At 42.6% G+C, this 27,900-nt stretch overlaps 1 protein-coding gene across 1 annotated transcript; it reads left to right on the top strand.

Annotated features, from left to right (window-relative positions):
* The first annotated feature begins 150 nt into the window (after positions 1 to 150).
* SLC25A24 (solute carrier family 25 member 24) lies at positions 151 to 25,499 on the top strand. Its single transcript, XM_044432499.1, has 10 exons — positions 151 to 449; positions 7,377 to 7,503; positions 7,769 to 7,856; positions 9,241 to 9,352; positions 14,677 to 14,835; positions 17,048 to 17,197; positions 19,108 to 19,215; positions 20,053 to 20,220; positions 23,822 to 23,972; positions 24,694 to 25,499. Exons 1-10 carry the CDS (start codon positions 267 to 269, stop codon positions 24,870 to 24,872), a joined length of 1,425 nt encoding a protein of 474 aa, XP_044288434.1. The 5' UTR covers positions 151 to 266; the 3' UTR covers positions 24,873 to 25,499.
* The last annotated feature ends 2,401 nt before the right edge of the window (positions 25,500 to 27,900 follow it).

Here is a 27,900-nt window from a genome sequence, read left to right as displayed (position 1 = left end):
GCCCGGCCCGCCCGGGCTGTGACCTGGCAGGCCCGGGGAGCCCAATGAGAAGGAGCAGCCCGCCTTTCCCTTTCCTGCTCCCTCGCTGGGTGTTGGCTCCTGCGCGCGCTCGCTTGCTCGCCGCGGACGTTGCCGTCGCTCCTCCCCGAGGCCGCCGACGAGGGGCGAGCCGTGCGCGCTCCTCGGGGGCGCATTCGCAGCCGATCGCCACTGCCCGGCCCCGCTCCGCTCCGCTCCCCGCCCGCTGCTCCCCTTCGGGCTCCGCGATGCTGCGCTTCCTGAGCGGCTTCGCGCTCCCGGGGGCCGCCTGCGAGGCGCCCGGGAAGAACGCGCGGTACGAGAACCTCTTCAAGAAGCTGGACCTCGATGGGGACGGCCGAGTGGACATCTCCGAGCTGCAGAGCGGCCTCCGGGCTCTGGGGCTGCCTCTGGGAGACGACGCGGAGAAGGTGGGCGCCGGGCTGGGCGGAGGCGGGCTGCGCGGGGCGAGGACGGAGGGGAAGGGGCGAGGCAGCCAGTGCCGGCAGTCCCGGGCAGGCCCTCGCAAAGGAAGGCTGGCCCCGTGCTTGAAGGGCTGCTAAAACCAGCGCAGGCCGTCAGTGGAATCGCGTGTTTTTGCGCCCATTGTTGAAGTTTTTCCAAAATCCCGCTCTTCCTGTCCGAAGATTCTCCTAAAGCGGCCTAAATATATTCAGCATGTGGGAAGACGTCCATTATCACCTAGAGAAAACGCACAGCAAATACGCGTCCCATTCAGGTGAGACCAGTTCAGGCAACCAGGCGGGCATTTGGAGACTCTGAATGCATCTCTGCAGCTTGGCAAGGCTGCCCACAAAGGGCGTGGGGAAGAAGCTGGACTCTGCCCTGCTCCTGCTTGTGCTGTTGGCCTGTGTCTTCCATTTTGCTCACCAGAGCCCGGAACATGCATGGGCTCAAGGCTGCCTGACCTCCAAACCCCTTGCCCAGTCCTATGGTGGCCTCTTCCAACAGAACGTGAACTTCAGCTTCCCTTGGAGGACGCAAACCACCATTTGTGGTGGTGCTGCAATTGATGTGTCGGCAGGTTGTCTCCACAGCAACAACCCTGGGAGGTGGGTTGGGCTGAGAATCTGTGACGGGCCAGAATATCCTTTCCCTGACAGCCCAGGTCAGCCCTTGTAAAGGCAAGTCTCTGGCTTCCGTGATGGAATCCGTGCAGCTCATAGTTTGCCCTCCCAGTCTTCTTCTGCCTTTGAATTCCCTAGCATTATGGTCTTTGCCAGTGAATCTTGCCTTCTCACAGATGTGCCCAAAAGTACAGCAGCCTCAGTTTCATGATGTTTTGCTTCCAGCAATTTGTGCCACTTGCACAGAATTACAGAAAGGGAGCTGAACGCCTGCAGTACGGCCACAGTCCTAGCACATACCTAAGAGTGCCTTTTAAGCAAGCTCTCAACAGGCTGAGATGGGGATGCCTGGAGAAAGGCCTCCACATTTATTTATTTATTTATTTAGGAGACTTCTATGCCGCCCCATTCGCTGAAGCCTCGGGGCGGCTCGCAACCATAAATAAACTTCAAAATAGAATAATATAAATTAACAATATAAATTAAGTTGCCCTGGCCAAAGAATAAAATGAATAAATAATATTAACAATTAAAATAATATTTGAATAAAAAGGACTTCGCCTGGCGCCGAAAAACAAATAACGACGGCGCCAGGCGGACCTCTCTGGGGAGCGCATTCCATAAATTAGGCGCCACCGCAGAGAAAGCCCTCCTTCGAGTACTCACCCTCCTAATTTCCTTCACGGAGGGTTCCCGGAGAAGGGCCTCTCCCGCAGATCTCAAGGGGTGGGCGGGCATATATGGATGTAAGCACTCCTTCAGGTAACCAGGACCCAAGCCGTTAAGGGCTTTATAGGTCATCACCAACACCTTGAATTGGGCCCGGACTTCAATGGGAAGCCAGTGAAGCTGACGGAGGACTGGAGTCATGTGACCATAGCGCCCAGTCCCCGTCAGCAGCCTGGCAGCTCTATTTTGAACCAATTGAAGTATCCAGACTTTCTTCAAGGGTAGCCCCACATAGAGCATGTTACAGAAGTCGAGGCGGGAAGTCACCAACGCATGTGTCACTGTCGCCAGGCAGTCGTACTCCAGGTAGGGGTGCAGCTGATGGATCAGCCAAAGCTGAAAGAAAGCGCTCCTCGCCACCGCTGTCACCTGAGCTTCCAGTGAAAGCTCTGGGTAGAGGAGCACTCCCAAGCTGCGGACCTTGTCCCTAAGAGGGAGTGCAACCCCATTCAGGACTAGGTTCAATTCACCCTCCCCGAAGCCCGATCCGCCGACCAACAGGACCTCCGTCTTGTCTGGAGGTACGTGTGTACTTGCACGTTCGCTTAGGTATTTGCCAGGTAATATACTCTATCCTCTTGCTTTCCAAGGTTGGATGGACAGTTACATGGCTGAGTGCCTTTGTTGTCATCATGCTACGGTGGAACTCATGGGATGCTAACCTGGCCTTCATGCCCCTTGCCAGGCAATGGAAATTGAAAAAAAAAAAAAAAAAAATCTGGAGACCCTTGGGAACTCACTCTTTATTTATTTTATTTATTTATTTAGAAAATTTGTAGGCTGTCCATCACTGTCATCTCTGGATGGCTTACAACATTGTTTCAAATTTTAAATAAAATAAACTATTCCACAACTGAGCATAAAACTAACCTATTTAAAATAAATAAAATAAATCTAGTACAATTAAAACTACTTTATGTTAAAATATTGGTCAAATAAAAAGGTCTTGACCTGGTGCTGAAAAGCATATAATGACGGTGCCAGGCGGACCTCTCTAGGGTGCCTTTTTAACTTTCTCTTCTGTTCCTGTCAGTCTGTTTTAATTTGGCCTCTACTGTTCTGATGTTATTTTATTGATTAAAAATTAGTTTGATGGCAGTGTGCTTTTACAATTTTCACAAGCAATTTGGTTTCTCTTTTTTAGGATAAAAACACATTCTTTCATTGTTTAAAAAATCGTTTAACCCATTAAATGTAAGTCTGCTGCCAAAAACAACAGGCCCATCTCCTCTTCCCCTACCCTCCACTTCCCCAGCTCTAGCAACTTGAAAGAGCAGTGGTGATGTGATTTTAGTGCATCCTGAGCCCTCGGAGCATGAGAGCATCACGCCATATTCACTTGTTTACTATACGGTGTTGGGGAGCAAAAGAGGAGAATCTGCTGCCAGATCATCATTTCTGGCAGCAGATGTGCACCCGACTTACTGTGTAAATCTGTCCTTAGGATCAGTGTCTGAGATGAACAGAATGAAATAATAAAGCTTTGATAGAACGTTTCTGTGAGTGTGAGAACAGTCATGGTAGTGTCAAACATTCCATAGAGGCAAATATGAGTGCAAAAGGAAGTGTACACTCAACAGAGAACTCTGGTTAATCATGGACCAATGACCGGTTTGCCATCATGATAGATTTATTTGGGACCATGTCTGTCACATTCATGTTCTACATCTTATATAAAAGGTAAAGGTAAAGGTTTCCCCTTGATGTTAGGTCCAGTCATGCCTGACTCTAGGGGGTGGTGCTCATCTCCGTTTCCTAGCCGAGGGAGCCAGCGCTTGTCCACAGACAGTCTCCATGGCCATGTGGCCAGCATGACTAAACACCGAGGTGCACGGAACGCTGTTACCTGCCCACCGAAGTGGTACCTGTTTATCTACTTGCATTTGCATGCTTTCGAACTGCAAGGTTGGCAGGAGCTGGGACGGAGCAACAGGAACTCACGCTGTTGTGCAGATTCGAACCGGTGACCTTTCGATCAACCAGCCCAGCAGCACAGTTGTTTAAACCACTGCGCCACCTGCAGTCCCCTGCATCTTATATAGATACACCTTAAATATCATGTGAAATAGCATGTAATCTCAGTGATAACCAGTGTGGTGTAGTGGTTAAGAACATGGAACTGGGATTCAGACAATCTGGGTTCTAGTCCCCACTCAGCCACGGAGCCAACTGGGTGACTTTGGGCCAGTCACAGACTCGCAGCCCAACCTACCTCACAGGGTTCTTGTGGGAATAAGACTGAGAGCTGGAGGAGAATAATGGAAGCCGCTTTGTGTTCTTTAAAAGAAGAAAAGGTGGGCTAGAAATCTAGAATGAATGAATAAATGAATGTACTAGAGATTTGAGGAAAAAGAAAACATTTCCTTCCTGAATATTTTGAGAGAGCATTTATATTTTCGAGGTTTAATTGGCACCTCTAATAGTTGCAATTAATAGTAGCAATGCGGCCAGAAGGCATTTTGGTGCGTGAGGCAGAAAATCCAAACTGTGGCCTCCATAGCAGTAAAATGTTATAATGAATTCTTTTATTTATTATTTATTAAAACATTTCTATGCCGCCCCTTGCCAAAGCCCGGGGCAGCTCACAGCACAAATAAAATACAAAAATCAGTGAGTAAATGACAATTTGCTGTTTCTTAATGGAACTTGCAATGCACCTGCCTTACTGCAGGGATTACCCTATGTTTGCCATCACACTAACCTTGTAAAGACAATTGTTTTTAACTGTGTACTAACTGGAAAATGAAAATCTAGAGCTTTCAATATTAGGTTACCAAACCTGTTGCACCACATTCTCATTGACAAACTTACTCCTGCAACTACATAACTGAGCAAGATACATATTTTCCTTTTTAGCAGCATTATTTGAGGCAGTACCACATTTTCAGGACTGGAATAGAAAAGGAATATGTGGATCAAATAATCATAAACAATACACAAAATTGTGTATGTGTGTATGTATTTAAAACATTTTTATGCCGCCCCCATTGCAACGAAGCCTCGCGGCGGCTCACAACAGAGTGGTGTAGTTACATTTAGATATTTGTGCCTGTGAGAAGACACTAGTGTTCACAAGTTACAATGAAACTCGCATTAATAATCACATATTAATAGCAATGATATTTTGCTTTTCACTTGTTTCAGCCTCTGTCTGAACTTCTGTTATATTGTTCCTTACTATTCTTCAGAAAAATAGATGACTGGGATTAGTTATGAATGAATTGTGTGCTGCTAATGTAGCACAAACATTTCATGGGTTAATTGACACTGGCCTTTGAACCAGTTGCAATACCTGTTGTACATGATCTAGGTCAAAAGATGTTGGTTTGGGATTGTGAACAGAAATTAGCCTGTATTTAAGAAAACAACAAAATTCTGCATTATTTTCAGCTATTTGCATATCACGGCTATTTCCTTGCTGGCGTAGTGCCATGCAGGTGTGCAAGCTAGTTGTGCTCTGGGCAAGTCATGCAAGCTAGTGGCATTCATTGCAACAGTTGTACAACTGAACATTCTGTATTGTGTAATTAATTTTGGTCTTGCTCTTGTACACTGCTGTATTGCACACAAAGGAGGAAGGGGGTTTAAAAACAATTGGTAAATAAATGAGATCAGTTGGCACTGGATGTCACGATCCAAGTATTGCCTGAAGAAGTACTGTCTTTTGTCCATCCTGATAATTCCCATAAGCCAAAGGCAGAATGCTGGGAATTGTAGTCCCAGGAATTTGGGGGGCCTTGCTGGAGAAGGCTGCTATAAGGTGTGTATCACAAGCAACTCCACTGATACTCAATTCATTTATAACAAAGAAGCCACCAGGTTCCTTTTCAGTATGTTGTTTGAATAGACAGACACACCCAAATGTGGATTAATCCAAATGAGCATTTGTTTGCATTGACAAGGAATGCATATCCTGTTTGCAGTAAACCCACTGAAATCAATGGGGCAAATCAGTCATAAGTTCCATCAATGTGAATAGGTGTACTCTAAGCACTACGAAGTTTGGATCCAAGTCATTGTTCTGATACATAGTATGCACATTGTGACATACACCAAAGGTAACAAATATCATTCTCTATTAGAGAGAATTTGTATAGGAAGATTACTGTTTTTGCATATTTTCAGCCTATTGCTGATCAGCTTTTGAATGTAACCTATACCTGTTTGTTCAACAGTGTTTTTTTAAAGCTGTGTATGTGGTCCTGCATTTAAGGTTAATTTAACATTAATTAATTTTTAATTTAACTTTATACAAAACATGTATATTCACCTTCTTCCTAGAAGAAAGAACAGTGCACTTGACCCATTCTGAGCACTGCCTTCTTTGAGCACTGGGCACAACTAAGTCTGCTTATTTCACTGTATTGTTTAGATCAGTCTTTTCCACCATGGTATGCTCCAAATGGGTTGGATTACAACTCCCAGCATTCCTAGCAATGGCTGGTTGAAATGTTGGCAGTTGTTGCTAAAAACATCTGGTGGGCGTCAGGTTGGGAGAGGCTAATTGGAGACATTTTAGCAGCCTGATCTCCTCCAGAGCAGAATGTCTCTGGAGGCTGAAGTTCTTTCTCCTCTGTTTCTGAATGCTGCCTTTTCTGATGTTGGTTTGTATGCAGGGTTTTTTTTTTTTTTTTGCATTGTGCCTAATATAAAGAGTTAATAGAGATTTTCTGGCAGAAGGGAAGAATGTTCGTATGTCCAGTTGTTAAGATGGGCCGCCTAAGTTGTGTGTTGCCTTATCGCTGCTTTTCTTCTCTGTCTCATATGGGTACATCAGTGTTCTGGTTTCTTTGAGCGATGTTGCAACAATTCAAGTGTAACTCAGTAGATAGAAAGCTTTGGGGAATGTGGGATGAACATACTCAAAACAATGACCCTTCTCAACTTCTAAAACACACACGAATACTTTTGGAACAATTTCTCTGAAGGGATTCATGCTGAATTATTACTCCAGGGTTAAATATGTGGGGATCTTCAGGTAGCACCTGGACACCATCCAGCAAGAGTGTACAAGCAGGACTTATCACCCTGCTCGAGCTTGATGGCCCACATAGCTGGAGGATGCCATCTTAAGAAAAGCAAGTCGAGAGACTGGCTGGTCTGGTCCAGCAGACCAATTCATATTTAATATTCCTATGTGTATTGCTCCATTAAGAATTGCTCTGGAGCCCAGCCTGTTGGGAAAATGAGACATCAGAACCTGCACTTTGGTAATCGCTTGACAAATCAATATTTAACCATATGAATATCTTAATGAGATCTTCATTCACTAGTATTGTGGCTGAATGCCACTCTATGGTTATGCAAATGGAGTAAAGGTGTATATGGCTATGAGTTGGAAAGTAGCCCTTATAATTTTTCTGTGGTAAGCTTTGGTCAAGAAGAGATTCCTGTTTAAGTAAATACCAGGCTGCATTTATGCTTTTTATACCTTTTTAGGGAATTTTGGATCATTTATTGCAACATATGAAAACAACTCTGTTTTGGAAAATGAGATAGGCATCATTAATAATGCTTCTTCAATGTCCACTTTTTGAACAGAAAATTTTCAAAGCTGGAGATACTAACCAGGATGGCAGGCTTGACTTTGAAGAATTTACACATTATCTTAAAGATCATGAGAAGAAAATGAAACTGGCATTTAAAAGTCTGGACAAAAACAACGATGGTAGGATCCTGATTTCAATCACTGCTATATTAAAGTTCTCTTAGGATTACTGGTAGACTTGTAATTCCTATATATGATCAATGCAGGAAATTACCCTTTCAAAAGAAAGTGTTTCTCCTCACCCTATTCCTGGTGCTTCTCTCTTGACTTTCTATAATAGAAGCCAATATTTTAAAGTCTGTAAAGTCAATTTACCAGAAGCTGTAGAACCTTTCATTATTTTGTCTTTCATCTCCTGTCCTCTCTCCCTCTCTACTTTGTAAAGGAATAATTGATGCATCAGAGATTGTGGCGTCCCTCAAGATATTGGGTATAAATATTTCAGAAAAGCAGGCACAGAAGATTCTCCAAAGGTCAGCAGTTGCTACTATTTCCTGGATTAATAGAGTGTACCATATGAAAGGCTGAGAGGTACCTTGGAAAATGAAGCCACCTTTTTGGATGTGTCTGCTGCTGTCTGCCTTTGTATAGATAGGGACATTGTCTTGAAGAAAGACATAAGGATACTGGCCCGAAGGGGTCCTAGAAGCATCACTGTTGTCCCTAAGGCACATAGCCTCATCTTTTAGTTCTGGCTAGATCAATGGGAGTTGGGATGCCAGGAGACACAATAAAATGGGCAAGGCTATAGCTGTAGTAAAGCTGGAGGCTCATCAAAACATGTCCATGAACAGTGAAATGCACTTCCAGTTTTAAGTTTCCACTCTTCACCACCCTGTACACCTGGTAAAAGTTTGGGGAATGCTGTGGAGTTGATAATACTTGTTAATGAGTGAGACCCAACACCGTTGGGATAGATATAAAGAGAAGAGTGCTCCTGGTCATGGTGGATGGGACCACTCTTTGGGGATCATGTAGGAGGAGTTTCATGATGCTGCTGTGCTGGATATCAATGCTTATTGATTACATCACATCTTCCCAGACTCTCTCATTGCAGGGTCCAAGGAAGTCCGCTGGTAGCCTCTGCTCCCCAGATGTTTTGGACTACAGCACTCATCAGCCTGGTCAAGGGTGATGGATATTTTAGTCCAAAACATCTGGAGGGCACCAGAAAGGCTGTTTTATATGCTCTTTGGAAGCCTAGATTAGGTTTTCTAATCTTAACTAGAGTGAGGATAACAATAGTCCACGTTTAAGTGTGATGTCTGCAATGGAATCAGGTAAATGAACAGAAAGACAAAGCAAGATGTGTGTCAAGACTAATAGCGCAAGAGGTGCTATTGAAGCTCTTTAGTGTGGTTGGAGAGTTTACCTTGGGAAAAAGATAGGTGGAGCAGTACCAAAAATGACAGTAGATGGATTATGGTGTAATTATTTCCTCCATTTGTGAAAATCATTAGCAGGCTGGGGAACACTTTAAAAAATCTTCCCCTTTGAATGCACCTTTCAATGAACTGGAATGCCTGCAGAACACACTGATTAAGTGCTGGTAGAATGCTCAGTTTGGCCCCAAGTTCAAATTCATTTTCAGCTATGTGGATTTGCTGGGTTACTATCCAGTCGGAAAAGTCAACATTTGTCTATCTCATTTTCTCATAAGGGAAAAATTGGAATAGTCATGATCTACCCCTTAGGATCCTTGAAAGGACAAACAAGAATTCTGATCTGTGGGATCAGAGGGCAAAACAAATGTACTGAATGAGAACGTTCCAAGTGAAGATTCTTGCTCATTATTCAAAGAAAGAAATCTGGCAGAATAGTGGGCAAAATGCTGATCATTCCACTCTGAATTTTTAGCATGGATGCTGATGGGACGATGTCCGTGGACTGGAATGAATGGCGGGACCATTTTTTGTTTAATCCTGCTACAGACATTGAAGGAATCATCCGTTATTGGAAACATTCCACAGTGAGTATGTTTTGTAATTTTTATCATGGTTCTGTTATTAACTGTATTTATTTAAATGTTGTCTCATGCATTTGCTTATGAAGTTATTCATCCCTGATAGAGCTTGTGTTGTTTTAATCTAGGAATTCTTGACAACTTTGAGTCCAGTGGGTGAATACCCAAAGTAAATTCCCCTCAAAGGAGTACTTTAATATTTGGCTCTACATTTGTGTTTTGGGGAGAAAGGAGGTACAAATCCAGGGAGCCAAAGAGTCAATAAAGTTTTAAAGGTTCACAAAAAATTATATGCTTTGTGAAGTTACAAGTCATGCTGATCCTGGCTGGATGAATGAGACAAATGCTTCTAGAGCAAAGGGAGCACTGGAGAGCTCATAGTTAATCTTTTAAATAACTTCACTCTTTTTCCTAGATAAAGAGTATTCCATTATCTTTAGAAGTAGCAGGTGCCCCTATGTGTGCAAGTAGCCTTTGGTAATGATCACCTGAATGCCGTTGTCATAGCAGCGCAGGGATGCTGTGACAAGATGCTGCGGACAAAGCAAGTACCTTGCAGTTCTTTAAAAAATGGGGTATTTTTTTTTTTTTGGCATAATCAAAGCAGGCAGCCTTTCCTCAAAGTGCAGTTTAGCTTAATTGCAGTATAGAAACTATGAGTCAAACATGATTACTTTTTTATTTACTCAGTGTGGAAACACCAGACCTTGTCACAGTTTATAGTCCGTCTTCCCCAGGTGATGAGCATAGCTGCTAAACCTCTGAAAACATACGACAGGAGCTTTTTTTGCATTTTTGCTTCTTGTACTCTAATTATGGGTAAACATAACTACCAGAGAATGGTCTGAAGGCACATAAGGCATCCACCATGTTGAAGTTAAGCAGGTCTAGGGCTGGCCTGAACTTGGAGGCGAGACCAGGTGAGAGCTGCATGTAGCCACTCGGAGTTCCACAAAGGGAGAAAGGTGGAATATAAATATAATAAATAATAACAACTGGAACCAAGAGGGTGAGCTTACCGTTTGTGTTTGCTCTGTATTAGTTACAACTAGTAAGCTTCTGCCCCTTTACCTCCACCATCTGTAATACAGGGCTAATAACACTGGTCTACTTTATAGAGCTGTAAGGATTAGTGAGGACATGTGTAACGTGTTTTGAGCTGGGGCATGATCCACTCCATGAGAGACTCAGCACCAATTCCTCCCTCCCTAGCAATGTGATGCAAGTTACTTGTATTACAAAGCACAATATACGGTTCTGTTGTAATGTCTTCTATAAATTTCTTGTTTGGCCGATTCTGTGATTCCCATTAATACAGAACTGCGCTTTGGCTTAAATGCTGTAGACCATGTTTGTACTGGCACATTAAGGTCCTCCTCTCAGCAGTGCTACTGACCAGGACAGGAGAAAATACTGGAGGAATGCAAAGACGCCACTCCTAAAGGAGGCAAGGGTCATTCAAATGCCCCTCTAGCAGGGTTCCCCAGTGTGCCCTCTAGGGGCATCATGGCATCTGTGGAACCTTCAGGGGTGCCCCACAAGCTCTCCAGGCTCCCGTGGCACCTCTGAAATGGGAGCTATTTTGTAGTGGTGCCCACAGTATGTCTCAAATCCTCATGTGCCCATTGATTGGGGTCTCTTGCCGTGCGGTGTTCTCTGCTTTGGCAGCAATCCTGTGTGTTCTTCCCGTAGAAGAAATGGACTGATTTCAGGAAAAATTCCTCTTAAAATGCAACCCTTGTACTCATCTATTGGAAAATAAGTCCTGTGGAAATCAATAGGAGTCATTCCCATGTTCCAAACTGGAAAACTGTGGTGAACTCTTAGAATTCACCGTGCAAAAGGGATGCACAAGCCATCTTGGGCAGGGAGTTTCCAGTGGGTAGCCATGTTAATGGCTGCAGCAAAAATCTGTAAAGTCTTCCAGACTTATTCTGCCACAAGCTGTCATAGACTATGGCATGGAGAATGTCAAGAGTTTCAACTGCATATGCACTACATATACAGTGGTACCTTGGCTCACGAACTTAATTTGTTCCAGGACTCTGGTCCTGACCTAAATTGGTCGTGAGCCAAGTCACATTTCCCCGTAAGGGTCAATGTAAATAAGGTTAATCCGTTCTGCAACTATTTTTTTTACTCACAGAAATGTGAAGCAAAGTGACAAAGAACAACAAAGATCGCGGCCATCGCCCCCCACCAGTGATCGTGCGGGGGGGGGAGATGGGCATGATTGCGGGCACACTGGGGGTGAGACTGACACGGGTGCACTGCGGGGGGAAGGCAGGCAGGTGCGCTCAGGCAGGGAACACGAGTGCAATCGTGGCCATCTTCCCCCAGCACGAATGCGGCCATCTCTCCCCCCAGCACGACCACGATCGTGCCTGTTACCCGATCGTGCAGGGAAGGCAGCGCGCTCGCGCTCATCACCCAATGCAGAGTTCACGACCTGCGGCAAAATTTTTATGAAATTTCTGTTCACAACCCGATTTGGTCATGAACTGAGGCATCCATGAGCCGAGGTCCCACTGCAGTTGGTGGAGATGGGGAGGCAATGGTGAACAGAAATTACATGCAGGACGCAATTGCATTATTCACAGTGATCATTCACAGTAGAGTTGCAGTTGAGAGCACAAAGGTCCCGCCACTAAATCAGCCAGTGTGTGATTCATAAAAGATAAAGAAAGAGAATTATCCTGGGAAGAGAATCAAATCTGTTGATTAACTTAGGTGAGCAGGGATGTGTTTCTGAAGACTCCGTTTAAGTAATAATTCATGATGAACACTTGTGAGGCGCTTCATTTAGAATATTCTTGAAAATATAAATGCACGTTTTTGACCTTAGTTAACTGATGTGTTTCTGCGTTCCCGGGGTTCAGTACTGTGAAACAGTCCAGCTGCTGGGCTGAACGTCATTCAGAGCCGAATGGTACTGCTCTGCCGCATACACACTGCCCCCTGCTGGCTACCTTTTGACAGAGTTGGAATTCAATGCAGCTTCAATTTGAAAGTGGCATCAGATCTGAAGCAGAGGGAATATTGATTTCTAAAATTAAAATATCAGTGTGATTGATAGATTGAGACAGTGGCTTTAAATTTATTTAAAATATACATACATTATCCGTAATTACGACTTCAGGAAAAGTCTTTGGGGTCTACTGAATTATATAATGAAATAGGTAATTGTAATGGAAAATAGTCCCCCAATGTATTCTGCTTAATGAATGATGAAAATGAAAGTCTGTATTTAAGTTCTTTATATAAAAATAATTGCCTTCTTGCTTGCTTAAGTAATTTTTGTCAAAAAATTCCCTCTTAGAGCAGCATTGTGACAGCAACTTTCCTGTTGTATTAACACACAGTGTTGCTGTAAAAATCCACAAAGTTTTCTGGTGGCTTCCCTGACCAGGGGAGGTTTCCTTCCTTTTGATAACACTTCCTCAAACACACCCAGGTTGGGGATGAGATCTGGGGAAGCAGACGGGGACTGGGGAAGGTCTGATCCTCCTCTTTGGCCCCTGCCTGTATGAGAGTTGCATGTATTTACTCCAGATTAAGGATAACTCTTTAAGGGTACTATCCAATGCATCTGCTGGCACATCTCTGAACTCAGAGGATTATGGGCATCCAGTGTTGGGTGGGTAATCCATGGGCAATTATTCCATGTTGAATGTGTAACCAGACACTCAAATAAACACTGCCCACTGTAGGTTTCTTGTTGACAGTAGCCAACAGAAATGAAGCTGTTTGTCTTCCTTCTTCCTCTGAAATAGGTAATATATCTGCTTGGACAATGAGTCTCCTGATAACACACTTAAAACTGTATACCTCTCACAAGGTGTATCCTAACCATTGAAACTTGCAGGTACCCAGTGGTGCTTAGGTCTCCAGGGACCACCTCACCATTTCCCTACCATTCCTGATTGAGCAAACCATAATTTCCTGATAAAGTTATATTAAACAATCAAAACAGGTGTTTCTTTCTCTGTTCAGCGTCTTAATAAGTACCGGATCCCAAATGAATTTTGTAAATGTCTGAGTTACGACAGAACTTGGAAGTGTCAAACTTCACTGCCATCTCTTATCTTGAGCTCATTTCTCCTCAGTGCATTATCTGTCTCATGTAGCCTGTTTCTGCAGAAGATTCCAATACAGGCAGTCCCAAGTTACTAATGTTCGAGTTATGAACAACCCCTACTTGCAAACGAACTGCCATAAAGCTTATTCGTTTTAAAAAATACTGCAGAAAATTGTCAGCACCAGAGAGAGAGAGGAAGCAAAAGGGGAGAGAGGGAGGGCTTCCAAAGCATCACCAGAGAGAGAAGGAAAATGAAAGGGGAGAGAGGGAGGCCACCAAAGCATGCCTTCCTGCCCTGCTGATCCGGAGATGGCACTCTGGCATTTCCTTGATGCAAAGAGGAGGCAGTAGTGAGTTCAGGCAGTGGGGGGCAAGGTAGAAATATTTGCGGTTTTCTGACTTTCATGGGGCTCCTGCACCCCTAACCCCCACAGTTGTGGATGGCTGACTATGCATGACCTTCCTTACATACAAATTTGACTTAAAGATGAATTTCTATTTTCTCGCAAAGGGAACTCATTTGTAACCCGAGGACTGCGTGTATTCCATTTTGGTCAGCTATACATGTATATATGTGAGTTTGCATACATGTATGAGTGAAGAAATATGGAAACTATTAATTATAACGGAAAGCAATGGGCTTTGACGAATACAACATTTGCTAGATTGTGTTTTATACATGTAAAGATACCAAAATACAATACTTGAATCATAGTAGAAAATGAGGGAGGTACCCATATGATAGATTTGCCAAATTATGTTGCAGTAGAAGCAGCAGCAACAGAAAGAAAAAGAATAATGTCGTAATTCGATAGAGGTAAAAATACTTGGATGAATTACCAAGTCATTGAACCAATAATCTTTTTAGGAAATTGTCAAGAGGTTAATCTTGTTAATCCTTCCAGTCTGCCTGGAAGAAAGTCTGACACTGCTTTGTAACTGCTGATATTTCAGCACTTGCTGGAAAGTATTGCATTTGCCAATGCAATGTCTTTATTACAGCCGTATTCAAGGCGGCAATTTATTATCATTTTTAATGATGATGGTACAGTTTTTGAAATGGTGGGTTTTAGTTAGTATTGGTTTGGATGTTGTAAGGAAGAAAAATGCATGCCTCCTTCCTCTTTTTTAAAAATTTAATCTGCACAGTGTTGTATGAGCTTTTAAATAACTGGGCTTTCTGTTAAATACAGGGTTGCTTAATTCAACAGCTGATTCTCTCTCTCTCCCCCTCTGCTCTGCATATTTACAGGTATTGGACATCGGAGATAGTTTAACTATCCCAGATGAATTTACTGAAGAGGAGAAAAAGAGTGGTCAGTGGTGGAAGCAGCTTTTGTCCGGAGGGGTTGCTGGTGCTGTCTCTCGAACAGGTACCGCACCGCTGGACCGCCTTAAAGTGATGATGCAGGTAGGTCTTTTAAAGCCCAGCAGCCGGAATCCAGAAAGCTGCAGCAAGAATGCCATACCCAGAGGCTTGCGCACATCCAGTGGAACTTTATAATTCAGATATGTGGAACTGCAGCGTAGCACATTTACAAAAATGGCATGGCCAGTTGAGGCATTAAGGAACACGACAGGAAATAATATCAAAGAAAGGCTGGAAAACTCAGAAAGGTCCTGGAGCTGGTGGAAAACTCCCACTGCCTGCTGATTACCTCCTTGTGCAACTCCCTCTCTCCAATCAGCCAAGGTGATTTCTGGGGTCATACTTCTGCTGAGGAGAAACGAAGAAGTAAGCCACTGATGTGGGAAAGTGGTTGGGGGTTCTTAATTTTTCAAATTAAGTGTGCCTTCTGTCTGTTTGCATTGGACCCCTCTATCCCATTATTTTGTGTCCTAAGAAGTTCCACATCTAAGCACATGGAACAGTCACAGTCATGCTGAGTTGCGCAGGAGGGCTGAGGTTTGAGGAAGAATCTGAAGGAAGATGGGGTCAGTTCACATAATGGGAGAAAAACCACACCAAACATGTATCTTTGTAATGGCCAGGCGGGAATCTTGATGTGTCGACCTGAGTTGGAGGTCCCGTTTGTTACAAATCATGACATGGGGGTCTGGTGCTTTTATTACTTTATTTGCAGATCAAGCTTAATATTTTGCTGAGTCCTGAGCTTTGGTTTGTTACTAACTTAGATCTGCTTGAAAGAAGCATGAGTCTAAGAGGGTGCTTGGTATTTTCCTTCCCATCTTTTATCTGCTCAAAATCATTCACCCCAGGCTACTTATTGATCTGTGATGGTGAAAGGTGATCTTTCCTATATCTTTCTTTCAGACTCCAGTGGGTGAAGAAGCAGCTTAGCAAGGACAAATTTGAACAGAAAATGGGCAGGAAGGGCAAGAGCATTAGTCAGTCTCTTCCTTCCTGTCATTTTTTCAGATGCAGCTTGCTCTGGTCTGCTTCAGGGTTTAAAAGAATCTAGACAAGTGAATAGCAGTGCAGATGAATTGCAGAGCTCTGCTTAAATTGGCTCTTTTTTGGTGGACACATTGGGAATTTTGAGGAATGTTGGGATTGCCTCAACATGGCTGTCATGGTGGGGCTTGCCCCTGCCAAGATGTGTATGGAGGTCAAAAAATACTTATTTCCCAGAAGACATACTGGTAAGACTGAAAGAAAAGTAAGTTATCCAGGAACTTCAGTAGGTGTTTGAGCTCCAAAACTCAAATCCACCCTATTTTTTTCCATTATGGAAGAAGAGAAAGATGAAGAGGAAGTAATGGTTGAAAACATCTTTGTTTCTTTGAAGACCATCTTAGGATCTTTGGATCTTAAAGGGCAATCCCATGAAAAGTGGGTGGATGATGCTAACTCTCTAAGCCTGCCTGTGGAATTGGCTTGGGTTGGAACTACTCAAACTTGAAATTGTTTGAGAAAGATAAACAGTCACCTGAATTGAATGACTTGATGCTAAAACAGGTAACTAGGTTAGAGGTTGACAGAGGAAAAAATGAACAAAGGACAGCTATTTTGCTAAAATGCTCGAACGAGGGAAAATACACTGCTTCTCCTTTAATCATTGGACTTGGCTCATATTAAATATTTTCTTTCTGAATGTAATGATCTTTTAACATTACTTGTTAAAGCCTCTAAAAACAATGGCCTCAGACTATGGAAGTGAAGATGCAGTGTGGAAATACAATAATCTTAAATCACAGCTGAATTCAAATAAGGCAAATGTGATGAATATTAAGTCTCTCAAGAATGCGTTAAGCAAGAAGCAAATGAACTCGAGAGTAAAAATATTAAACACGCAAAATGTACACAATGCAAAAGATGGCGCTGGAAGACAGCACAATGCTTCGGAGCATCTCTGCCTCCTATTTTTTTTAAAGATAAATAACTTCAACAAATAAAATATAGATTAGGGAGGCAGAGAGCCTGGCAGATACCAAAAGGAATGGCCATGAGTACCACTCCTTGGCCTAACATGTAGTCTTAAATTTACTTTAAGACATAAGTTAGGAGAGCGAATGATAGTGCAGCACTTGAAATAATTCTTACTCGTCTCAATGGGCTTGTTCACTTCATTCCTCTGTTGAAAAAGACAAAGGCTTTATTGTCATCAAAGCTTTTCATGAGGGTCAGGTAATTACATGTGCCCTTTCTTTGATAAATACAGGTTCATGGCTCAAAGGGGAAAATGAACATAAAAGGTGGATTGCAGCAGATGGTGAAAGAAGGTGGAGTTCGTTCATTATGGAGAGGGAATGGGGTCAATGTGGTTAAAATTGCACCTGAAACTGCTATCAAGTTCTGGGCGTATGAACGGGTAAGATGTTAAACAAAGGGATTGGACTTAAATGGAGGGAATATTAATGCAGTTCCATTAACCCTGTGCAGTTATATTATTTTTCTCAATTAGAGTGAGGTAAAAAAAGGTGCAGAAAAAAGTTTGAACCACTTATATTTTATTGGAGCAGGACGTAACCATGTTTTGCTATGTACTGCACGTTCTTATCTGTGTGCTGCGTCCTTAGCGTTACTTGTTGCCCGATTTTATATGGTGACCTGATGCATGATAAGCCCATCCTCCTCACCATGTACAGGATTCTTTTAAGGTCAGAATCCATTGAACAAGAGTAAGACAGCCCCACTGTGGATTTCAGAGTTATATTTACCTCTGAATCAGCTTTAGCAGGTTATGTAAAGAAGTAATCCTCCTATAGGAGAAAGTACCCTCCTGGGATGGAACAAACTGTGTTGCTTTTTGAAACTGGCACCTCTTCTAAAAATTAAAGCATCAGAAGATGTGTTTAGACAGAAAAAAGCCTGAGAAGCTTCCCCAGGATGCTTTAAATTGTAGGATGCTTCTCCTGTCTAAAAAGGCATATGTTTGCACCCAAAATGTGTTTTTAAAAGTCACATTGATACCCTGCTCTTTCTCCAAGTGGCTCAGGATAGCTCATGCAGGATAAGCCCATCTTCTTGCAATGATCTTAGGCAGAGGGTTAGTTTGAGAGAGGGTGAGTAACATGCACAGCATTCACCCAGTCATGGAGGGAGAATTTGGACTTGCTGCAGGGAACTTAGTGTTCTCTTTACCACTCTGGTTTAAATACATACTCTAAATGCTTTGCTTGTTTAGTTCCAGATCACTTACAAGTGATTCTGTGGCACATGCAGCAAAGAGGGGAGAAAATGGCAGCAGTCTTTGTCATTTTGGAATGGTTAGATGCATTTCTGAACCAATTAATTTGCTAAAAAGCCATCTAGGTGGTGCAAAGAATTTAAAATGATAAAACCTTACAGTGATAAAAAGTATAATAGTAAAATAGCTATACAGTTTATCAGGATAAATTTAAAAAGTTGTGGCTTCTTCATACTCTTTTGAAAAGTTGAGCGAGTAGGGACCAAGTGTAGGGCTTGAGGAAGTCTTTCCACGGATGACCATGATTCAAATGTACATACTGCTTTCCACAGAAGTATGAAGGCAGTGAGCATAAAGCTAAACTAGCAAAAGAAAATAATGCGGTAAGAAAACAACAGTAAAACTGCACACTCTTTGTGCTGTAGACCACGCAAGCAACACATCAGAGAAAGTCTTTGTGAAAAGAGGGAGCCTCAACAGGTGTCTAAACATTAGAGCTGTGGAGTCTTGTCTAATGACCCTTGAGAAGGTGATAAAGGTGAATTTCAGGAGTTTGGGGCACCCTTAGAAATGTTGCTTTTGGTAATAGGTGAGGCAATCCTGAAGTTAATCTGGTTGCACATTGTTCAGGAACAGTGTGGGGATAAACCGGCCCTCATCCTTGTAGAGCTATCACTTAAATATATCTGGGGAAGAGCAACATGGAGCCATCATAAAGAATGCCTGTTTGTGCATCCTTCAGTTGATGTGTGGTCGATACTGTGATGAGGATGTGCTCAGTGGATCTTGAAAATCAAAGGCATTGCTTTTCCACCAGGGTTTGGCAATTGCATGGTGGGGAGGGAGAGGCGACAGCGCTGTGGCAAAGTGAGCTGATGGTGTGCAGGGAAGTACCTTGCAGAACACCAGCAGTGGGCATGTCGTGAGCGGAGCCGGCTGGAGCCGGAGGTCAGACTAGATGGCCTGGGAGGCCCCTTCGGACTCGCTCTGTTTCTATGCTTCTATGTTTGGATTTGTGCGACTGCAAAATAGCCTCTGTCTGCCATTTGTGACTCTATAAGGAATACCGAATTCCCCCCTCTCATATACAGTATAAGAAAATGTTCATTAATGAAGATGGAAAGATAGGAACAGTGGAAAGGTTTATATCTGGTTCCCTGGCTGGAGCAACGGCACAGACTTCCATCTATCCTATGGAGGTAAGTACTGGGCGATTTGCTTAGTTTGTAAAAATGCTCCATTCATTGTTCATCTGCTTTCAGAGAAGCAGCTCTTGGTAGGAAATGCAGTCATGTGGAGTTCCACTTTTAAAGTGCACACATTTTGCACAAATTTTCAGGTTTATTTTTCTTGATTCCATCCCTGTTACTCTGTGCTACCTGCTTGTAATCTTTCTGTCCAGCCTGGCCTTCTTTCCACTTCATGTACATTTCCTTTTTTGTTTTCAGATCATCTCTAAGCTTTTTGTGAATTCACATTGGTGTCTTCTGCCGTCTTCTTCCTTTTTGTTCTTTTTGGAATTGTTTGTAATTGTGCCTTTAGAATTCCATTTAAAAAAATTCTCACTCACCTTAGACTCATTTTCTCATTACAGTTGCTTACTGTTCTGAGTTTACGAAAACTAGCTTTCCTACAGTCCAAGATACACATCTGGCTATACCTGGCTTGGGTTCTTTTAGCTCAAGAATTTAAGTATGACATGATCACTTTCCCCCAGAGTTCCTGCAACTGCAACTTTATTCACTAGGTCATCCTTGAATCAAGTCAAGGATAGCTGATTCTCTGCTTCCTTCCTCTACTTTCTGTAGAAGTTATCAGCAACAGGAGTCAGAAATTTCTTGGAGGGACCTGCAAAATTTGTCTCCCTGCAGATATTGAGGAAATTGAGGTCTTCTACTTAACAGGGATGTAGGAAACTTAACAGTGATGGAGGTTGAATGGTTAGCCCCCTTTTGGACATGTTTCTACTACAGAGTATTTTTATTGGAGCAGTTGGTGGAAATGTGTTTAACCTCAAATCTTTTCTCACCCATTAGGTATTGAAAACCAGGCTAGCTGTGGGTAAAACAGGACAGTACTCTGGAATGGCTGACTGTGCCAAGAAGATTTTAAAAAGAGAAGGTGTGAAGGCTTTTTACAAAGGGTATATTCCCAATATTTTGGGCATAATTCCTTATGCTGGCATAGACCTGGCAGTATATGAGGTGAGTTGAATTTATGGGTAAGCCCTGTGACAGTCTTACTGAAGTAGCACTGCATAATGGATAGAGTATTAGACATGGTTTGGAAAGAGTCCCAGTTCAGATTTCTACTCATTGGGTGACTATGAGTAAGATACTGTTAGTCTATCTATGTTACAAACATAAATTACTCCGATACCATTTAACCAATATGCATTCCCCAAAGAATCAGCCTTCTTGGAATTGCAGTCTGCTGATAAGAATTTGGACAAACAGCTCTTCCTCACAGACATTTAGTTTAATTAATTAATTAAAAGCTGTGCTGTCCTGTACCCTACAGAACATCTTGGGACAGCTTACAATAAATAAATAAGTAGAATAAAACAGCCTCAAAGCATCCGACCATTGATACACTAAAACTGCAGTTAAAATCAATCAAACATTAAAACAATGGGGAAATGAAAAGGTTTTAGTATATCTGCAAATTCCCTTGTTTCCCTAGAAAGAGGGAAGCTATTGAGCCCGTTTAACTCTGTCTCTCTGGGTCAACTGCTGGATGGGTCTGCTTGGTAGGAAATACCCCATGTAGAAGTGAACTAATCCTTATTTGTCCTACCCAGAACTCCCTGCAAGAAAGGCAGAATAAAAATGAAATTATTATTCATAGGTCATTTTGGTTTCTTCTGCTCCAGCTATATACTCTGGAGTAGTCCAACAGAGTTTTAAAAGACGATCATCATCCTAGCAGTGGTCTCTGGATTGGAGTCAAGCATGGCCAGATATTTACTGATTTTTTTCAGAGCCCAGTTTACCTTTAAATGGCTTGGGACCCAAATACTTGAAGGAGCACCTCTTCATGCCCATGCCTGAATATCTTTCACTGGATGCTGTACTCCAGGGATGGAGAATTCTTTGTCTTGGTGACCTCCCACTCCATCCAGTCCTCTGTGGGCAGATAATATCAGGGGATGGGAACCTGAAGATGTAGGACTGGTCTCTTGCTCTGCTACCTCTTGCTCTTGAGAACCAGGTCAGATGTTGAGAATCTACACATGACTTAGTCCTTTCTGGACTCTGCCACTTCAGACTGTAGTTGAAGGATCACGCATTAGAATAGGTCTTCATGTAAGAACTTTCTCCAGGCATGTTTGTCTTTTATGTTCAGGTAGGTTTTTAAATTACGCTTAAACATTCAGACATGCCAGGAGTGTAAATTTGTACCACTTTAGATCTTTCTGTAGTCTAAAGTGGTACAAATCTAGGAAAACTTGCAACAAGTACTGTTACTGTATATTTTGCCTCTATAATGGAACTAGGTAATCAAATATTATCTGTTGGAGTAAAAATTGACAACATCTAGCTTGAGTAATAGTTGGATTGATCCTGCACTGGGGACACCACTGCAGATGGATCAAACAGAATCCCAACAGGTGCTTTCTTTTTTGACAGCAAGTGAGGATTTTGGCAGTGCAACTTTGAGTAATGAAAGGCAACATAGCAGAGAGCTAGCAAGCATCCTTTCTCTAATATGCTAATTCATTCATTTTTATTTGCCTGGAGGTTCTGATGTTGGGCATTCAGACACAGTATTCTGTGGCCGCTGATTGGAGTGGTTGGGTCTCCTCTTCTGTCCACAGACGTTTGTATGCTCATGTGTAGACTCCCTTTCTTGCTATGTTAATTGATCACCATTTTATCTTGTATGGGTCTGCATTTCATAACCTTTCAAGCCCAGGATTCAGAACCTTCCTTCTCTCTCTCGATCTTCTCTCTGTGGGTGTCTGTATGTTCTACCTGCCAACCTGGGCTATCACTTCACAAAATAGACTATGTTGTTGTTGTTGCTAGTCACAAAGTCATGTCCAACCCATGGACAACATTCCTCTAGGCCTTCCTGTCCTCCACCATCCCCCGGAGTCCGCTTAAGCTCACGCCGACTGCTTCAGTGACTCCATCTAGCCACCTTATCTTCTGCCGTCCCCTTCTTTTGCCATCTATTGTTCCCAGCAGTTCACCACAAACATGTAGGTTTTCCAGCTGTCACAATACCACTGTGTTTCCTACAGCAGAGTGATGCATTTGGACTAACACTGATCCCTTGTTTCACCTGTTTAGCTCTATGGAGCAGTTTGCAAACTGGCACTTCTTCAGTTACTTTCCCCACTTTCTTTTTAACAGTGCGGCCCATGGAGGTGCAGGGGGTAGAAATAGCCCCTGGACCTCCCACCATTGCTGGCCACCGTGATCCTTGGATCAGATGCCACAACAAACCATAGTTGGCTAAGACCAAAGCGGAAGTCTCCAACTGCCTCTTCTTGGCTGCATAAAAGGATTGCGGTCCATGGTGCAGGGCTCCATCTGCATGCGTTCGGAGGGCCATGCCCCATTACCTGGCTCCACGGCTGTTACAGTTTACAACACAGCTGCCTCTCATTACAATTGCAGTACATTAATCTGCACACATTTCAGCACATTTCATTCTGAATTAATTTTGCACCACTGTTTGCAGCATATGCTACCTGTCAGCCATCTTCTCTGCTGACTCTAATTAGCTGCTGTCATGCTTTCTTGTTCTGTAATGCCCTGAGAAGGCTTTGCTAACTACTTAAGTCTAATTCCTTGCCAATCTACATAAGTGATCTTTACAAATGATAATTAACATGTGCTAGAACTTCACACTGCTTATCAACATCCTTGAAACTTCATTTATTTTGCTGGTCCCACAAGCATGATTCTAATGACTAATAACCCTAACTAATTTAAGCTGGAAACAGATCAGTTTGGTTTTTTTTTTTTTTTTTACTGGAGTTGACACAGCTTGGTAGAGATGGTGCTGCTTGTGTTGGGTAGACACATAGGATTTGCAGTTGGCCCCAGCTCCTAGGCATGCAATCCTTTGATTTCCCTACCCCTGTTCTTCTCCTATTTTCTTCCACCATTCAGGAAGATGGGTGGCCAGGCCAGGCCAGGCCAGGCGGAGTGAGAATGTGTTAATGCTTCTGCAAAGAGCACCAGCCAAGGCAAAAACAGCAAGTGAGCCAGGGCCACTGCTGGGTCTGGGTGCATTTATTACAGGCGCATTCTGTTTGGTGGGTCTTTGGAGCCCTAACCAATGCCCAATCTTGCCAGCTTCTGGTATACTGTTAAGCTCATCTATTGCATTTATTTATTTATTAGCTTTATATCCCTCCTCTGTTCTTTTTTTAAAGCACTCTTGCCTTTCCTCCATCAAAGTTTAGAGGGTAAGCTGGTGTGGGGATTTGTTTTGCTTTCGCTTCTGTCGTGAAGCACCACGTGTGCTGATTGGTGTATTAGGAAGCTCACTAATAAAGCGCATGATGAAAGACTATTAGAATCTGTCTCACTGGGCAAATTGTATGCCAGATAATTGTGAATATTAGTTAATTATGCAGAGCTCCCACACCAACAATATCTCTTTTTATAATTTCAGTAATGGACGTACCAAATCTGCACCAGCAAAGTCACCACAATTGGCTCTAAACATTCCTTGAAGTGATCTTTTGGGGTTTGAAATTTGCTTGCAGCTGCTCTTCCCAAGGCTTGACTATGCCCCTTTTGGGTATGAAGTAGATGACCTTGAACTATCTCAATATTTTCTTGGCAGGCTTTGAAGAAGACGTGGCTAGAAAAATACGCAACTGAGTCTGCCAACCCAGGAGTATTCGTACTGCTGGGATGTGGTACCATATCCAGTACTTGTGGCCAGTTAGCCAGTTATCCTCTTGCCCTTGTTCGCACACGAATGCAGGCTCAAGGTGAGTGGTGGTGTTGAGCCCCAGGAGATCACGCACCTGTGTGGAACAAGTTGGTAAGGCCCTCCCACTGGTATGGCCACTGAGTTCTAGGCTAAGTCATCATCCATACAGCTGTTGTTCGTTAAATGTATTGCACTTCATTTACATACCACCTTTTCCCTCTTACAAAGAACCCAAGGCAGCTCACATAGTCCTCCTCCATGTTATCTTCACAACAACAACCTGTGAGGTAGGTTGTGACTGGTTGAGAGTCACCCAGTTAGCTTCATGGCCAAGTGGGATCTAGAACACAGATCTTCCAGGTCCCCAGCCCAACATTCTAACCACTATACCACCCTGTCTGCTTGCCTTTCTAGAATACTCCCATCAGTATCTACTCTGCTCTGTCAGAACTACATCATCCCAGACAAAGACCTTTTTAATAATTTTTATAACTGTATGTCCTATCTGTATGCTATATGTATATGATAATATATGCCCTGGCTGGAACATGCTTTAGTCCTGCTTAAGCTTGCATAGAATCGTGTGCCTAAAAATTGGTTCACTACTTTTGTGTACGTTGCCGCCAAGCAAACTTAATGTATATAATGAGAAGGAATTCTGCTCTGTGATTTTTATTTTAATCATGTTCTGAGGAAATGGGTCTATTTGATTAAGTAGAATAATGTTTAAATGATATTGGCAACTAATCTGTGTTTCTTTTTCCTTACCTTTCCCTTAGCCATGGTGGAAAGTGGCCCTCAGCTAAGCATGGTTGGTCTCTTCCAAAGGATTCTTGCTAAGGAAGGGATCCTGGGACTATATAGAGGCATAGCTCCGAACTTCATGAAGGTACTCCCAGCTGTCAGCATCAGTTACGTGGTGTATGAAAAGATGAAAGAGAACTTGGGGATAGCATGAAGAAAGGGGAGAACAAAGGCAGAGATCATTATGGAATATGCATACCAGATGTAATAGACCTGGATGCTAAATTCATGTTTACAATTGGATACGAGTCCTGAGTGCAACGAGACTGTGGGGACCCTTCTCTTGATGGAGGAGGAAGCCCACTTGGTACAGCCATGAATCAAGTACCCTTAAAAGAAAATAAGACCCTCACATCTCTCCTAACAATAAAAAAAATCCAAACAATCAAAAAACATCTGATGGCTAATGCAGTTGTGTGATGGAAGATATTTAAGAAATCATCATTATTTTAAAAATTATTGGGTTAAAGATAACATTTTAGGTAGCAGACACAACAGCATTATCAAGCATTGCATTTGGCTCTTCAGAGTGATATGCTGTCATTCATATACCAAAAATATAATTTTGTCTTTGCCGTTTATATTCTGGAATGAGGAAATATTAACATGATCAACTTTTTAAAAAGACCTTGAAAACAATATAGTGAACCGGAATGGTACAATGAAGTTCCTGTCACATTTATTCATTTGATTCCCTTTGTAACCTAGAAAAAATGACAAAATATGCAAGGAACTACTTGTTTGTGTCTTGGTTAAATAAAATTTGTGTGTGCCATTTGGACAGCAGAGTTTTTGCAGGATTTCTAGTCATTCCGGAGCAACTTGCCCAGGTGGGCCTTGCAGGATTCATCTAAAATTAGTCTTGACTAAGTCACATTTAATATCATTGGAAGACATTAATCATGACCTTTTGCTTCCAGTGGGACTTAGTTTGACTGCCTTTGGTAGGTGTTCTCTGTGAATTACATTCATTGGTCCGCTATTTCCATTAGAATTTAATACACTTTCCATGGCATCCCTTGGCCTATTTTCCATGTAATTTGTAAATGTTACAGTGAGTCTAGACTGTTTTTAATGCTGATTGTTGGATTGCCGCAGAAAAATTGGACTTAAAGGAACATTATAGTATTTTTTCTGCATCAATTGGTCTAAGGATAACTAAGAAGAATAATCTTGTTTAAACTGGTTCTTCATTATGTGTGCATTGTATTGGTGGGGATTCTCCAGCAAGGGAATTACCCACTGTGGCTGCCTGTAACCCTCCAAACCTGGAGCATTATTGGCATCCGAAGGAGGATAGGATCCCCTCTGCTCCCCTTGCCCTCCAAAACATTTAGACAGCTGAATTTGCTCATCCAGATTTCCAAGCCTTGCAAGGAGGAGAGGCTGAGGCATAGCCAAGATTCCTTGGAGGACAGCAGTGCCTCTCTCCTCCTCTCCCCAGAAAGCTTCTTCTCCACACAACTTCCACAGATGGTCTTCTTTTTTCAGAGCCCAGCTGGTGCAAAAGGAACTGTCTCACCTGTGAGGGTAGAAAGAGCATCCTCTAGGGTTGAAGTCCCAGCTTGTATGCCCTCAAAAGTGTTTTCTGGGTCAGAGCTGGGACTCCAACCTATCCAGTGACCCTGAGACAATGTGCGGAGGCCATAGGATGGCTCCCTGAAGATCCAATTATGTGGGAAACTGACAAATGAAATTCACCATTAGAGCAGGACTCACGTCATTGTGCATCCTTTCAGAAGTCATCCATTTGGTCTTCTATTTTGTAGGACCTCCTCAGTGGAGGACCATTTCTTTTTAATGGTGTAGAGCAAACTGTAGATTGATAATTGGAAAACTCCTCAGCACCTAAAATCAAACCAGTAAGATATGTTCACTCAGAGAAAGCAATATCTGAATAACAAGAAACAACATTCCCATTAACTTACTAAATTTAGTAATTTAACTGCAGATACCTGCAAGCCAAGCCCATAAGCTTGTTGGGTTGGGCCAGGCAGGTGAGAAAAGCTTGTATGGAAAAGTCTCTTCTTGCATGCTTCTTTCAGTGGAATGTACAAACATGTATTAAATGAATTTTAAACTTTTTAAGTAAATTGCAGTTATCTTTGAAGTGAATGATTGTGACTGCTGCATGTTGAGCAGTTTTCACCAGCCTTTCTTACCTACCACTCCTCTAGAAGTGTTGGACTGAAAGTCCTGTCAAATGCCATGCTGGCTGGAAAAGATACGAGAACTACAGTCCAACAATTCTGGATGGCACCAGCCTGACTTACACACCCCCTTGCAAATGCACCCCACATCACTACAGAGACTCTTTTAGTTTCATAGAAGCAAATTATTGCAATTGCTCCATTATTTCTCCAAGATTGGAGTGTTCCTTTTAGCATCAATTCCAGGGTTTAGGTTACACATTCCATAGAGCCTGTAGTTCAGAATTCTTGAGCAAACCCATCTTGCCAGTGATGTATTTAATGCTAGTCTTAATGTTAGACCTCTTCAATGGAATGGGACTTAAGTTAGACTAGTGGAGTTAAGTATAATCTAGTGAACTATTGGATACACTCCACTGGATACAACTATTATTCATGAGCCTGCTCTGCTATGGGTATTAGGGGAGTCATTAGGGCCCTTCATGCTGTTGTTTATGTAGATACATTTAGATCAGGGTTCATTTTGCTTCCTTCTATAATGCCAAGTTCATACTAGTCACTTTGGTTTGATAATCATGAGGAACAAGCTGATCGTATGAGTGGCTTAGATTTAGGAAGGAAAATAAAGGAAGAGTGGGAAAAATGAGTGACAAAATTATTGTTGTCAAACACATTTTGGGGCCATACTGGCTCTCTCAAACATGCACTGGGCTACATTGCTTGCTTGTTTTGGGGTTTCCTATTTGAAATGTTCTGTCAGTAGTTTTATTCTCCCTCCCTTGGTCTCTGCATTTGCTTTGGGCCCTTCTCAAGATTAGTAGACTGGCTTTATGTATGCTTGTTTCTAGAGAGTAAGTGCTTATTTGATTTGTGTGGGAGCAAGAAACCTAGAGAAAATGGTTCTATTAAACATAGCCTTTTTATTATTGTTATTTTGGTAATGATATATTTTCCCTATTTCAGCAGATGAATATTTTCTAGATCCCAACTCAAAAAATCCAGAAATGGGCTAGCCCTAACTTTTGATCAACC

Source organism: Varanus komodoensis, unplaced genomic scaffold, assembly GCF_004798865.1.
Source record: "Varanus komodoensis strain SLA01 unplaced genomic scaffold, ASM479886v1 scaffold24, whole genome shotgun sequence".
NCBI lineage: Eukaryota > Metazoa > Chordata > Lepidosauria > Squamata > Varanidae > Varanus > Varanus komodoensis.
This window is presented reverse-complemented; position numbering and strand designations above follow the sequence as displayed.

What these genes read in the sequence shown, in the direction of transcription:
- SLC25A24 (XM_044432499.1), top strand. Translation starts at nt 267, where the DNA reads ATGCTGCGCTTCCTGAGCGGCTTCGCGCTCCCGGGGGCCGCCTGCGAG. An exon ending in GTTATTGGAAACATTCCACA is followed by an intron (nt 9,353 to 14,676) that starts GTGAGTATGTTT and finishes GCATATTTACAG; the next exon opens with GTATTGGACATCGGAGATAG. An exon ending in CTTCCATCTATCCTATGGAG is followed by an intron (nt 19,216 to 20,052) that starts GTAAGTACTGGG and finishes CTCACCCATTAG; the next exon opens with GTATTGAAAACCAGGCTAGC.